The 16,354-nt window shown below is 38.6% G+C and overlaps 1 protein-coding gene across 1 annotated transcript in view; it reads left to right on the top strand.

Annotated features, from left to right (window-relative positions):
* Positions 1-16,354, top strand: part of TRPM2 (transient receptor potential cation channel subfamily M member 2) — a 161,786-nt gene that overhangs the window by 31,529 nt on the left and 113,903 nt on the right. The window contains exons 5-7 of the mRNA XM_075608423.1: positions 3,119-3,302; positions 11,146-11,327; positions 12,101-12,281. Of these exons, the coding sequence (XP_075464538.1) occupies positions 3,119-3,302; positions 11,146-11,327; positions 12,101-12,281 (547 nt within the window). The remainder of the gene's footprint in view (positions 1-3,118; positions 3,303-11,145; positions 11,328-12,100; positions 12,282-16,354) is intronic.

Raw genomic sequence — 16,354 nt, 5'->3', positions numbered from 1 at the left:
CACAAAAACGGCTCCGTGATTTGTTCGAATAACGGCCGCTGCATCTGTAGATTGTATCTGCTTCAGGGAAACCCCTAGCTAGGGACATTTCCCCATTAGCTGTATATACAGTAGTTAGTTTATAGTGCCAGTGAAGACTCCACATTGTGAAGCATAGCCGCAGTCTGGGACCCGATCCAGGCATACATCATTAAATACTATTTTATTGGTGGGACCATCCTGCTGGAACCCACCCCACGCAGAGGTGGAGGCTTCACTGACGGCGACGGCGCTGGATCTCCAGGATCGTTGTTGTTAATCGGCTGCTCCAGGAATTGGACTACCCGGCAGGTACCTTAACTAAAGTGCACCAACAGTTCATGGGTAGCGCTACCATACATACATCAGGGTATTGGTACCAAGCACCATTTGTACTGTGAGGACACTCAATTGGTGTAAGGGGGGTGTGAGTGAGTGTGTATGTATATGTATATATATATATATATATATATATATATATTATATATATATATATATATATATATATATATATTATATGGGGTAGAAAGACGTTATTACATACTTGTGGTGTGGTTATTACTATTATTGGTTCCTGTGTGTGGATCATCCCATTGCGATGGGATCCCTCACAGGTGGAGGCGCTGCATCAGGGCAAACAAGTGGCACCCCAGGCTCCCAGAGGGGGAGGCTCAGGCCTTCTGGCAGCCAGACAGGTAATGGCAGTACCGGTAGTCTCTTTAGTCAGGGGAAAAGAGGGCTACATTTGGAGGCGCTGCTGAGATTTCTGATCAGGGGTGCCTGACTCAGTAGTGCAATCACGAGAAAATAAAAATCATGTTCTCCCCGTCCAAGCAACAGGTTCGTGACTGTACCCTGGAGCTCAATGAGTCTCCCCGCCATTGTTGTCACGGTGGGGGACATGCCATGTGACTCCATCCCTCAAGAAGTCCTGAACAAACTTAGGCCCCTTCCGGGTTTTGCCAGCGTCTGGCAAATAGATCGGAAGTGAGACCCCACTTTCCGCTGCCACATCCTCATCATGGCAACCCTCCACGAGGTACGTGAGGACGATACCCCGAGGTCACTACACTTTCCGGGAGCCCTGCCCCCGGGCTGCTCGGTGATCTTTCCCGAACTGTCCCTGCCAATGGCGATTTCCAGTTCCAAAATCTCCAAAGTGACCTATCAAGCGGAAACTCCGCATCACTCCTACCCTCCGGGGAAGTACAACACCCTGCTCACGGGGTGTTCCCTTCTCTATTCAGATCCACTCCTGCCCCAAGTGATTCGCTGGAGACACCCCTCCAAACCGAGCTCCTGCGACCATCCTACACCCCCAGAGAGCACCGGGCCAGTCTAGGAACACAGCATTGGGAGTAACTCTACCCCAACTGGTGGTAGCCCTGACACAGTCATCCCAGTCCTACCAATACCGTAAGCTCAAGGCTTTATTGGGGACCCATCCTACGCCCCTTGGCGAGGCGGAGTTTGAATAATGGAAATATCATTCAGAGCAAGTGCTCCCTTAGTGTACTTGTTCCGGCCCTGTAAAGTGGCATAGAATCATAGAGTGCCTGCAGCCTCCTGCCTCCCATATGGTACAGTTCTACAACGATTGTCAACCCAACGTGGATGCACAAGCACTAATATATGCTCTAACCAAGACCTACAGTATGGTGTCCGGACGATGCCATATCTCTACTAGCCCGGTTCCACGCAAGCCAAGGGAGAAGATTTGTCGGAGTTCCTCCTCCGGAACCAGTTGGTCCTATAGCCTCTGGTGAAGAAGAAGATCATCCCAGCGTCTGAGGTCGACGGTCTGCGAATCTAGCAACTTGTGTGGGGAGCATTGCCTATGCACCGGGTTGCTTTATGTGTCAGTTGCACCCTCTCCCCGGACTAGTCTCTAAACTTCGATCCCTCACAGGTGGAGGTGCTGCATCAGGGCAGTCAAGTGACACCCCAGGCTTCCAGAGGCAGAGGCTCAGGCCTTCTGGCTGCCAGACAGGTAACGGCAGTACTGGTAGGGGGAAAGAGCGCTACACACTTATAGAGCGATAACACTTAGAAAAAAACAAGTAGTACTGTTGCAGGGTACATGCAACCACACACGCAGTTCTCTTGATAAGGCTTCTTTATTGAGCCGTAAAAACATACAGCACACAAAACAAAATAGCTTCTCTTCAGCATACAAAAACAAAATAGATTCTCTTCAACAGACAAAAACAAAGTTGCTTCTCTTTAGCATAGAAAACAAGGCAGCTTCTCTTCAGCATGCAGGACACAGACAGTTCATCACACATGTACTTTGAAAAACAGACCTTATAGCAATAATCTCTTCAGTATTTCAGTCGTGTCTCCTGACCAGCTAGCCTGCATGTGTGTACAGCCTGGGGGTTTTAAACCACCTTGATTATGCAGCTGGGGTCAGACTAATTAAGCAGCCCTTCTCAACTGAAACTTAACCTCGTCACTGCTGCACTGCAAACCTAAACATAGGTTTTCCAGGTATATGGCTGGTGACGTTCATTCACCCTGTCACAAGTACAATCTTGCATTTTTTTTTTTACCAAACGTTAAAAATAGGGTGTTTTTTCTAAAGTCAATCGGCAATGCACTGATTTTATCGAAGTTTAGTGAATAGGCCCCTTAGTGTTTTTTTCCTTCATGGTTATTCTTTGTTGAAGCCTTTTGGAAGAATTGAAATGTGTTGCTTTCCAGCACATTCTCATTAATGTTTGTGTTGTTATTTAAGTGGAACAACAGGAGATAAAGATTGTGAAGTAAAAATACCTTTGCATAGTGGTCATGAAGTTATATATTGTGACAAAGATAACGATGTCAGTGTTAGGAGAAACTTTCAATATAAAATGGCTTAATACAGAGTCAGGTTGTTATGTCCTTAATAATGTGGAAAGTATTAAGGGAAACTTAAACAAGGACATTATTTATGCATCAGATGTATTAATAAAGATTAAGTTGGAAATATCTCTCATCTTCATATAAACAACATTAGATTTTAATGTTTCAGATTCTAATATTTTGTTCAACCTAATATCAAATATGTTACAGTAGTTAATTTATTTTTGGCATCTCTGATTACGGATCTTTTACCCAGCAGTATGTGCGTGTGTCCTCAGACACCCCATCTGATGTCCTCTACCATCTAATGACTGAGCACTGGGGTCTGGAGTTACCTAATCTATTGATTTCGGTAACTGGTGGGGCCAAGAACTTCCGCATGAAGATGAGACTTAAAAACATTTTCCGCAGGGGCCTTGTGAAGGCAGCACAAACAACAGGTAATTTAACAGTTTTATATCAGCCATCAAAAAATAGAAAATGTTTTATGTAAGAGAAACAATGCAACTGTTTCAAACGGTCAATCTAGTATCAATCTGTTTGAGATATTGTACTTTGGTCAGCCTTCATTAAAATGATCAATATTGGGACAAACAATATTTCTGCCTCATGTATCAAGAAATTCTGTTTTATTGATGACAAATAAAGTCATACTACTTCAAAGATGGAGACAATAATTCCCTGGGTGAGTGTTTAAACAAGTAACATGCCTGAAATATGATTTTCTGAAACAGATTTTTGCACTAAATTGAAAACTTGCTTTTGTATTGGAATTGTTTCATTGACACTTACAAATGTAGATATGTCGGCATTAAAAAAGAAGTAATTCTGACTTCTCTATTCTACAAAAAGATCATGATTAGATTTTAATATGGAAAGAAAGGAAGAATGCAAGGATATTATCTTAGCTTACGCATACAATTAATTGATCAAATTGATCACAGCGTGCAGTATAAAACAATATAAAAGGCACAATGAATGAGTTTTATACATCTCATTATAATACAGTATGTGCGTGCGCTAAGTTTTCCTATAATCATTCTCCCACACATGCACAGGGAAGCAGGGTGTCCGGCCTGCTGCCTGTGGGCCCGCTCCCCCCCACTCCCAACTCGGGATGCCAATTGAACTTTCCCCGCGCGTGCCAACCCAGCTCCCCCCATGCCCGCCTCCTGCCCCTGGCAGCAGCCATGGAATTAGCCCACCAGTCTCGCCCCCCAGCTGCCTACCTCCCGCGCCCCACCCTAGGCAATCAGTTACCAACCCAGGCAGTCAGCCACCTACCCAGGCAGTCAGTCATCCACCCCGGGAGTCAGTCACCCACCAATAACCAGGCAATCAGTCACCCACCCAGGCAATCAGTCACCCAGGCAGTCAGTCACCACCCAGGCAGTCAGTCACCCACCAACCAACCCAGGCAGTCACCCACCCAGGCAGTCAGTCACCCACCAAGGCAGTCAGTCATCCACCCACAGAGGCAGTCAATCACCCACCCAGGCAGTCAATCACCCAGGTAGTCAGTCACCCACCCACCCAGGCAGGCAGTCACCTGTCTTTTGTTGAAAATATAAAAATAAACAGATTGCATTGTAATGTTTTTTTCTGTATTACAATAAGAAGAAAACAGTTAAGTAAAAGTTGCGCGCTAATATTTTTTTTTGTGGTAGGTGAGCTATGGGTTCGGGGGGCAGCGGGGGGGGGGATCTGCTCCTTTCATTTGTCCTCGGCCCCGTGATTTCTGTTGGTGGCCCTGGGTGTCATACTTTGAGAGAGAGTGGAGAATATGCTATAAGACAGAAGGAACAAATGTTTTTTTTTGCTTTATTACTGGCACTACTATCCAGAATTATATTTTTATGTGGCAGCATTTTACATGAGAAGAATCATGTTTGTAGCCCTTTTTTAATATTGAGGTGCTTGAATTAGGTAAACTAGGACAATAATGATCTTATTGTAATTACAGTTTATTCGGTTTCATATTTAGAGCATATGTGTATAATAAATGTTAATGTTGGTATTTAAAAATAAATAAAATAATTATTTGCATGTTTTAATTACATTTGTTGAATATTTATTTTCTTTGTTATGGAATCTCATATTATTTGCGTACTTTCTACAATACAGTATTTTGAAATTAGGTAAACATTTAGTATTTTTTTCATTAGCATGAGAGAATAAAGTACAGCTACAGATGCAGCGGCCGTTATTCGAACAAATAACAGAGCCGTTTTTGTGTGCTCTGGTGTATTCCACGTGGTATTCATGCCGCCTTCATGCCGCCAGGCACCCGCGGTTTACCGCGGTTGATCTGTTTTAATTTAATGGTTTCGGATTTCTTTGGGTGTAATTCTTTGCGTATCCGCCAGGTGGCAGAAATGAATGAATTGTAATGTGTACAGTTCTGTGCTACTGTGTCTATTTGCAGGTGTTTTAAAAACAGATAAAAACCAAAGTCTACCACAGTGGTCCATTGTGATTCGACCTTGAAGACGTTATCAAATTTTGGCACTTCATAATAAAATCTTATAAAACTGAAAGCTGTGTGCTTTTTTTCTACATTCCTACAGTATCCTTGCACAATTGCTGACTGGACTGGACACCATGTGTACATCGTACATGTATAAAAACAACTGACTGTAGTTATGAATTTTTAATATTTTCTGCAATTAATGCTGCCGCAGATAACATGGCGACTGTAGCAGAAATATATGAATATTTCATTTCGAACTGCGATTTTTAAAAGTTTTCACCTGACGTTCGTGGTTGGAAGCATTCAATAAGAAACACTTAAGTACCTATTTGTCTTTTTTTCGCATTGCCCCACCTGCCGGAGATACAAGAGGGTGTGGTCCAAGTTTTTACAGTATGTTTGATCATGGCAACCTCAAAAGGAGAAAGGTCGGGTTTAATCCATATAAGATTCGTCAATCTCAATCCAGCAATGTGCCAGCGCCGGCAACAGCGCCAGCACTGGCACCAGCACCGGCTTACAATAACAATCCGACCGTCAGTGAAAACCTGGTGAACGGCAATCCTTGCTACCTGTCCCTACCGGAATACCTGCAAAATTTCCAGCCTGAGCCTGATTTCACCTACAGGTACCAGCAAGCTTGCGTGTACCAAAAAGATTTCCAGTTTCATCAGATGTCAACTACAGGTGTAGCAGTCCAGCTATCACCTGTCAACTATAATGCAGACTACGGGAGTGACAGTGGCTCATCTCCACCCGTTTGGCAAAGTTTATAATGAAGGTACATATAATGTACAGTACAGTATTAAGTTTAAAGCTGCAGTTCAAGCTGCTGTTCAAAAAAAAATATTTTTCTAAAAAACAATACAATATGTGCATCAATACAATGTGCACACAGACAAGTGATTAGCTACAACAAGCTGCAGATCGGTCCGTTCTCCTGTAATCAATTGCTTTGCTCAGGGTTATTTAATGTAATTAAATTCTTGCACAATTATCGAAAATGTAGTCCTGAATATGATTGACTGAGCAGTTACTATACTAGATACAATTGGTAGACAGCTAGGGAGAGGGCGGGGCTCAAGAGCCAGAGCCTATTAGAAGTTTGTTCTCAATGTACAGATACACATGTACTGTAGGATATTGCTTGAACTGCTGCTTTAATTCCCGATGATGCGACCTAACGCATGCGTATTATCGGAAATAATAGCATCATTTTTTTCCCCCACAAAATAAACTTTGACATCAAGCTGAAAAGGGCAAAAGGAGGGATTTTGTTCGACCTCTAATATTGCTTTTTTAAAACGTTGCTCATGCGTTGTGCATCTGATTTAAAAATCCAAGTAGGCAAAACATTTACAGTGACAGTGCAATTTTTATTGATTAGGGTAGAATAATTGTGAGCTTTATAGAAAACCTTATACAGTATGCTGCTATGTTATCATATTCAATACTTTTTTACATTGTACTGTAATCATCACTACGGTTTGACGTTGCATTTTGCAGTATAATTACAATAGACTTGCATGTGTAATTAACTCTGCTAAGACACCCCAAAAATAAAAGTGTATATCTTTTATTCTATATGTATTATTTATTATTCAATACTTTCAAACACATATGCGTATCATCACATGTAGGCGCATGCGTGTGTCTCATTTGAACCTTGGTGAAACGCATATGTGGGTCATCACATTTAGGTGCATGTGTGTATGTGATTTTCAAGTCAGAAATAAAGAGACATCCCTTTTTTTTTCTCGACATGGGCTTAACAATTTTTGCCATTCTTACAATCACTCTCTTAAGTGATGTCTCTTTTTATTTTATTTTTTTCAAACTTGAAATTTAAATTGATTAATGTGGAGTCAGTCATTCTCGCCAAATCCCCAAGAAGGGCTTTTCACATGTGCGCATGCGTGTGTGAAACCGGCCTCAAGAAGACTCTTAACAAAGCCTCCAACATAATGAATGGCTTTGGGGGAGGTGTCGATAAGCAGTTGAAATACTTTAGGCTTTGTGTGTGTATGGGGGGGGGGTGCTACTACTCCAGTTTACAGCAGCTTTGCCAGCCCGGGTGTGTACTGTATGCAGGATTATTAGTTCAAAGAAATCTTTTGAACAGGTCATCAGAATGTTTTGAACCCCCCAATAAAAATTACAGTATGCCACCCACCTCATAAAGTACAGTATAAATTACTGTAGAATTTAAAAGATAGTGATTGATTGTAAGAATGGCAAAAATTGTTAAGCCCATGTCGAGAGAAAAAAAGGGATGTCTCTTTTTATTTTTATTTTCAGACTTGAAATTCACATATACGCATGCGCTTAAATGTGATGACACGCATACTGTATGCGTTTCACCATGGTTCCAATGAGACGTGGCATGCGCCTAAATGTGATGACACGCATATGCGTTTCAACTAGGTTCATATGAGACATACACGCATGCGCCTAAATGTGATGACACGCATATGCGTTTCAACAAGGTTCCAATTAGACATACTGTACACGCATGGGCGGACATTTTTTACATTCGGAAGAAGAAGCGACGTTGTATTTTTGTATTACTTCTTTCCCCTTTATTATCCTGTACAAATACAACACTTAATACGTACAAAATACTTTTGTTATGTGTACTCATATTTTTTATCTGTGTATGGCTAAGGAGTCTCAGAAAGGACTTCTTTCCCATGTACACTATAGAGTATGAACTTGTTACGTTAATCTTCAAATTACAATTACACACACACTTGCAGAACTGTACAGCAATAAAAGACATGTTGAATTGCTATTAGATTTTTAAGACAACAACTCGCGATTACCCACTTCAGTTTCTCGACGGTATTGCAGACAACACTAAAATGCAATTTTCTGAACCCGATAAAAACCTGAGTCAACACGCATCTTAAGGCGGTACGGTTGGAAGAAATCGCGTGCCATCACATGGGTATTCCAAGGTATACACCACAAGAAGCGTTCGAATAATGGCCGCTGCATCTGAAAATGCTTAAAAGCTATTGCAATAATGATTTCTTTATAAAGCATAAATAGACCACTTACTTCAGAGTCAGAATGAGTGTTAAAGAAGAATTGAAATGTTCTACAATGCGCAAGTAGGGATAGGAGAGCTCATTCCAACATACACAAAATCTTGTGTGTTTCATGAAATAACTTGAACATTTATCATACCAATTATGTATTCTTATACTGTTGTCACAATGTGCAACAATTTAGACACATAGGGGTATATCCATAGAGGTCCATTAAATCTGGATACTACCGTGATATTATTTGAATAGGTAAGGTCCGTTAGCTTCCCTTTGTTTAACAGGTATCCGCAGAGCTAAATATATGCATAACCAATATCCTTTAGTGATTTCATTAGCAAAGGCAGTCTTCGGTTATCCAACGGAATCCGTTCTGGAAGTAGCGTTGGATAGTGAAATCGTTGTAAAGTGAGTCCCATGTTAATCAGTGGCGGTGTGCATTGGATAACGGATTCAGGCGTTGGATTACGCATTCTGGCATCAAAAAACGGCAATGTTGCAATGTAAAGCGTTGGATATGCCATTCGTTGTAAAGTGAAACGTTGGATAACGAGGACTACCTGCATAGGCTTAACTCCATGTTAAGTTAGCACTGCATTGTGTTTGCTTCAAAAACATGGTGTTAAGTCTGTTTTACCCAAAGGTGGCATTACTTCCATTCAGGCCCTAAGTAGGTGTTTAATTAAAGTAAAAAAAAAAAAAAGAAGAAGAGAGGGGAGGAAAAATAACCCTGTAAATAACAATATGCTAGTCAAATCATAAAAAGTATACATAAAACAAGCCCAATTAGCATAATAATATCACGTGTATTAAATAAAAATTATTCTAATGCTACAATATGACACAACTGACAATCTAATTTCCTAATACTAATATAAATTATTCCTATGCTGTTTGGAAATGCTGCTGGTGAAGTGACGTTCCACAGTCCCACACAGAAATGTTCAGAAAAATATAGAAAAACCAGCGCACCTCCAGGGAGAAAAAATACAAATAAAAAGTGATGTCGTATAGTACATTTATCCAGACTGTAAAAGACCTATTTAAAGGTCTGGGTAGGAGTGATGCCTCCTTTAGCTATGATCTAACTAACATAATGTTAAAAAACGTTAAATCCCTGCATTATAGCAGAGCTCTGTAGATATACGTTGTTAAAGGGAACACCTCTTTTGCATAACATTAGCACTAACTTCTGTTATAGTAATGCAAGAGCTTGTTATGGCTGAAAACAGCACTTAACCCATCATTACTGAGCTTTGAAACCCCCCTTTAGCACTTAATGAGACGTTAACTGAAGTTAACATCTAGTTATATCATTAACTGACCTCCATGGATATACACAACAGGCTGTTATTCAATATGTTGAGATGTGGCTAACAAACAGTGAAGATGTATTAAGTTCCATGGAAGCTGCAACATTATTAACTGTACAGTTCCTAATCTTTCACTATCTTGAATAGGAAAGATAGTGAATAACTACCCTTAGTTAAGAGCTAACAGTCAAATTAATTTTAACTGGGGTACAAGAAAATTACAGATGCAGCTACCAGTATTAGGTCACTTGCCTTGAAAAAAAAAATAATCTGGGGCAATCTCACAGTAAATGCCTCAACATTTCTGTGAAATTCCTAATGGCCCATCGGATTAAGACAGTGGGGGTCTCTGCAGTCCCATTCAAACTGAATGGGACTGCAGGGACCCCTGCTATGTTAATCCGATGGGCCATTAGGAATCTCACAGAAATGTTGAGGCATGTTGACGCATTTACTGTGAGATTGCCCCAGATTATTTTTTTGTAGTGATCGGATACTGGTGGCTGTATCTGTAGCCACAGTACGTTGCTTAAAGGCACAAATAGTTGGCACCTGGACTTGTACTTAAGTAAGATTCTCTATCAACAGTAGAATTGCTTACTCCTTAAAATGACTCTGCTATAAAATATTACCCTCTCAAAATATATAAGGAATATCAGCCCAAGAGACTATCAGCTGAAGAAATACTGTAAACTGTAAATTGTATTGAAAATGAATTGCCTTTAGGATCTCAAGGATTTAGGAATTGAAGAGCGAACAGAGATTCCCCTGGAATGAAAGGAAACATCAGTGTTTACCCTGGTTAGTTGCATATCATGCACAGAAGACCAGAATTTGTACAGTAGTTCCTCTGTAACTCCTCCTATTGATAATCCACAACATTTGGGGTAATACATAATTTGAGAAAAGTATATTGGCATATTGAAGCAAGATGAAAATAAGTCTAATTTAGTTATTAACGTCTCCCACTTCACACTCATCATTTGTGTGGTATTTTGTGAGAAGATGTATCCCTCTTATACTGGTGCAATGCAATATAATGGTGCAAGAACCACGGGACCGCTGTCTTCTGGCAGCATTAACTTGAGTGGGGTCACATGTAGCTTGCCTATCTCTAAGGAGCAGGAGATTCATTAAATGACATTGCATGACAGTTTTCAGCAGGATCAGCTTCCCTGTGCTTACATACTGTATGAATACATGTGCTCTGTATACACACCATTGATCGATTCCAATGAAAACAGATTTGCAGTTGTTCTAAATGTACCATAGCTTTTCAGTGAGCCACTGGTTTTGCAATATGTCATTTTATTTATACAGGAACTGCCTTAGTGGATATGTTATATAATTTGAGGTTAGAAAGCTGTGTTCCCTGGAGGTACAGTATTAGGATCATAGCAGAACAACCATTTTTTTCTTCTCAATCCCATATGTTTATTTTATTTTTTACCAGGTGCCTGGATTATAACTGGAGGCTCACATGCTGGTGTAATGAAGCAAGTTGGGGAAGCAGTACGAGACTTTAGTATGGGTAGCAGCAGCAAGGACAATGAGATTGAAAGACATACAATTGTCACTATTGGCATAGCTACATGGGGAATTGTTCATAATCGCAACAGTTTGATTTCGAGAACTGTAAGTTTGTGATGAAAATCACATCATCCCTGTCAACATAAAATGTTAATACTATATTTCCATCAAAAGAGCACTTTGTTATGTTGCCTACTGTGCGAGATTACTTTTTGGTGAAAGTAGCAGATACACGTAAAAGGCACCTACTGTATATCAAGTGTTGCAAGCTGGAGCATCCGAAATCTGCTGCAAATGACATTATTTTGACTCTGAGTCAGTGAATCAAAGTGCCCTTGCTTTAATTTTGCTCCACTTGCACCAGTAAGCCATTGGGCAGTGGTTATAGGCGGAATTAAGGGAAGAGCCAGCACAATATTATAATGATATGTATGAAACGCTGAGCCAATAGCTGGTGCAATTTTCTCTTTGTGGCAAATAAAATCTGCCAGGTTTAGGCAGCATTAACTTCTGCTCAGAGATTTGCATGAAATCTAAATAGCTAGATTATCAATATTCATACGGATGTAGCCAGCATTATTGTCCCTTGTGATGACCTATTCCAGTATATCTCTGAATATTACAATGTTTCCATAGGATTCAATGGATAATCTGCTGCACCATTCTGCAATATATCCTACTGTAGTATACTGTACGACATCTTGTAAAAAAAGAACAATGAAGTTGGCTACATCGGTCGGTGCATTTTGTTTAAAATAAAAGTTTTTGCTCTGTATGTGAGCAAACTGCACTATTGTGATACATATCCCCAAATAGTTATTTTCTTTGCAGCTTTAACTTTTGAGGAGTAGATTGCAGATTTTGTCCTCTCTCTGTAGGGTGGATTTCAAGCTGAGTATCAGTTAGATGAGGAGAACCAAGGAAACCTCTCCTGCCTGGATAACAATCATTCACACTTCATTTTGGTGGATGATGGGACAAATGGAAGATATGGTGTGGAAATCCTCCTGAGGGCAAAACTGGAAAAGTTCATTTCAGAGCAGACTAAGGAGAAAGGAGGTAAAGTATGAAAAAAACCCTGCTTCTTCTAGGATTCTTAACTTATGATGTCTTAATTGCTGACAGAAGAGGCATCTTGACATTTCAAAATGTACTGTACAAATGAAATTTAATAGCATTCAGCTCTTACTGTATGTTGGAAAACAGGTTAATAGCAATAAGAATGCTTTTATTCCTTCAAAAATAGACATACAGTTGGAAGAAAATAGAGTTTGACACAAATAAATTTCTCAAAGTACATATAATTTATTAATAACACAGCAAGCAATTAGGATACATAGTACAGTACATTGTTGCCTCAATGTGATGAGAACAGACACTCTTGTCTAGACAAAGAATCTTTCCCAAGGCACCAGTATATATACAGTACCTGTAAAAAAAACATTATCCCTATTTCATTCTCACATCATTCTGCTTGTGCGCATTTCCCTCACCCTGGCTTTATGTGATCAATTTCCCATATGTTCTTTATCTTGTGCATTCATTTGGCATAATGTGCATAAGGAGGATACTTCTTCTTTCCATTGTAGAGTGTTGGGACAGTTGAGAGATAATGTTTACTGCTCTGGAGATACAGTATACAGTACTTCCACTGTCTTTTCCTTTGGCTCTCTTGAACACTGCTATCTGCTAGGGTCTAGCCCAATGATATTCAACAGGGGCTCCTAGGAACCCATGGGTTCCCAGGGCATCCCTAAAGGGTTCCCTGTAATTTTCAGATAATTTGAGAATTGAACCAAATATATAAGAATTGACTATGCATCTAATCTCAGACTCGCTATTAGAGAGGTTTGGGGTTCCTCAGAATTTCAAAACACACAGAACCCCTACAAGCTCATATTGAACCCCCAAAATAACCACAACATATATATGCGTATAAGTGTCAAAGAGGAGTGCTACTGAGCATGGCAATATATATTTAAAACCAGAGACAGAACATGAAACACAGACAGAGCTCAGTGCTACATCCTATGACACAAATACACAGTACAGTGCCTAAATATATATATATATATATATATATATATATATATATATATATATATATATATATATATATATATATATCTTTTGAATGAAATGGTCTTTTAGTTTAACTCTTTGGCCAAAGTGTTGTAAGCCCTTGAGCCCCTCCAAGGCAGACCACGTCTCAAGGGTCCTAACACTAATATATATTCTTAATAACCTGTACATTACCAGGAAGAATGATTTATAATAAATCTGTCAAAATTAGTTGCATAGTTCTAAGTCTGATTGAAGCTCTTATTAACCTGTATAATACCAGGAAAAGCACTCTGTATTAGATTTGTCGCAATCAAACTGCCTGCAAGTTCCCATGAGTGTGGAAGGTGAGATGGAGTGAGTTTATAACTATTTAAAAGTGGGAGGGGGTGAGCTTCAAACTAAGCATTCTTAGTTCCTCAGAATTTGACAATATAATATAAGGTTCCTTAACCAAAAGAAAGGTTACAAACTACTGGTCTAGCCTAATACTGAACATTAACTCATTTTGTGCAAGAATGCAACATACCACTAATAGACCAAGTCATACTATGTCTCTGTTATGGGGGTTCCACAGTCCAAAATCCAACACAAACCCCCTTGGATCCAAAGAGGGCCACCGTTGCTTTCTTTTTGGTGCTCTTCATGGGCGAAATAATTAACAAACAAAAATCCCCACAACATTATACAATTCACACAACTAAGGAGTATATACTTAAATATGTGGAATAAAATATGAGAATAGTAATTACTATTACAACTACTGGCTGGAGCATAATATTTATCACATGATCTTCTTTAACCTGGGTGATAACCTTACTAATATATTCTTTATTGTGCTGAACCACGAGGGCAATTTTACACTCAAAATTTGTTTGGGGTTTTTAAAATACTTTAGACAGTCTCAGAGTTTTTACACTTCACTAATTTAACATACTGTATATTTATTCTATATCTATCATACCAGTGTAATAATAAAATAGATTATGATGCACAACAATGTCTATAGGAGCGGACTCAGATTTGTAAATATATTCTCACCCAAAATGTAATAACATATCTCATAATTTCTAATGTTTAATTGTAAGATTGACTATTGTAGTGATGGTGACATTCCTAACTCTGATACAAAGAAAATCTATTCTTTGGAGGAAACCTGGACTAGGCACCTTCAGACAATGGTCTTAAATATATTGTACCCCAAGTGGATCTTACATATTCTGACTCTCCAGTCAAAACTCAACCTTCCATGTACTAGATAAGACAGGAAACATTTCTAATTTGCACATTTTAAAATTGTGATGATATACATACAATACCTAATTGCCTGTGAGCACAGAGTCTCAGTTACATTTTTAACATAATGACAAATCTAATAGGATAGACCTTTGAGTCTACTATCAGAGTTTCCCAAATCTCCCACTCCCAATTTTAGCATTACTTTGAAATCCAAATAAAACCAAGAGAAGCTATAAATATATATATATATATATATATATATATATATATATATATATATATATATATATATATATATATATATATATATATATACATCACTAATGTTTTCTAGGAAAAATACCAAAGCTTTCACATAGCAAACCAAAATATTGTTTTATAAGAAATCAATTTCAACAATATAATAATTGCATGCATCTTCTGTTATATGTATCATCATTTATACTAATATGGAATATTATATATATATATATATATATATATATATATATATATATATATATAATTTAGTAGTAACTTTGCTTACTACTATCTCTCACACTGAACCCCTTTTTTCACTTATAAAAATTGGAAACTGCTCTCTAAGATATTTGTAAATGTAACCTCCCACCACTGTAAACAATGTGAACATTATTATGTGTGCTTATGAAAATGACAATCACAGGCCCTAAAATGACCAACTTGCTTATCATTCATAATCAATAATATCAATACAGCACATTTCATTATACTGACAATATCAAAAACATGCAACTATGATGATTCTACACCTGTGGTGGAGTACTCTGTGACCAGAATAAAGTACACCGCATTCTAAACACATACAGTAGGTAACTCACAGAAGCAGAATAACAATAAAAAGACATTATAATATATAAACTCTACATAACAAAACTCAAGAGCAATATCTTCCAAATTGTAAACACATTAGCAAAATACATGTTATATTTAGTTTTTTTAACGGTAGTTAACTAAAGCAAACATAATACAGTACAATTCAATGGATCTTAGTTGAGCATAAAAGCCATGGCCCAGGTTGTGGGTCGAAGCTTGGTCCACCCAAATAAAAGATTCCCATGCATCCAACGGATTATCCCCCCAAAAAATCAAAGTGGAATATCAATTCTTAGCAGTTAATAAATATTTAACATTAATATTAAACCATTATAGTTCCCTTTATTGTGTTCTCAACTCTGCTTTAGAGTGTTCGTTTTTGTTTACCATCTCACATGAACTTTAGGTTATACATACATCACGATTTTATGTTTTTACATCAGTACCCGATACAGTTGTTAGCACTTTCCAAATTTCTTCAACTTCAAAAGGGCAATACCTCATAGGACAAATGTTAACCAATGCCGGTAGGATATTTAAGGTGTTATATCTGGGTGATTTTTCTTTTATCACAGTCTGACACTTATAAAATTATTATTTTAAAGTTGGTTTGAGTCCCTCTGGCTACTCCTTTTTGTCTGATCTTACTATTTCAGCAACTGCTTGTAGAGCAAGACCCCTCATCTCCCCCTACCCAATTTTTATTAGCTCTTTATGGACAGGGTGGGACAAGGGTAGAGAAAATACTTGATGGCTATTTCTTAATACCCAATTGATTGAATAACATCATTTATCACAAATCGCTGACCTTCCTATAAATAAAACACAAAAACCAACATCACAGAGGACAAAGACACAAAACACTTAACTTATTTCTGAATTGATTTCTTGCAGCAGACAAAATTTGCTTTTCGTTTTAACTCTGACACTTGTGATTCATGAAAAATAAATTTGAATTTGGAAATTTTATTTCTCTTCCGAAACAAATTAAGTGTTTC

The sequence above is a fragment of the Ascaphus truei genome, chromosome 7, assembly GCF_040206685.1.
Source record: "Ascaphus truei isolate aAscTru1 chromosome 7, aAscTru1.hap1, whole genome shotgun sequence".
Taxonomy (NCBI): Eukaryota; Metazoa; Chordata; class Amphibia; order Anura; family Ascaphidae; genus Ascaphus; species Ascaphus truei.
This window is presented reverse-complemented; position numbering and strand designations above follow the sequence as displayed.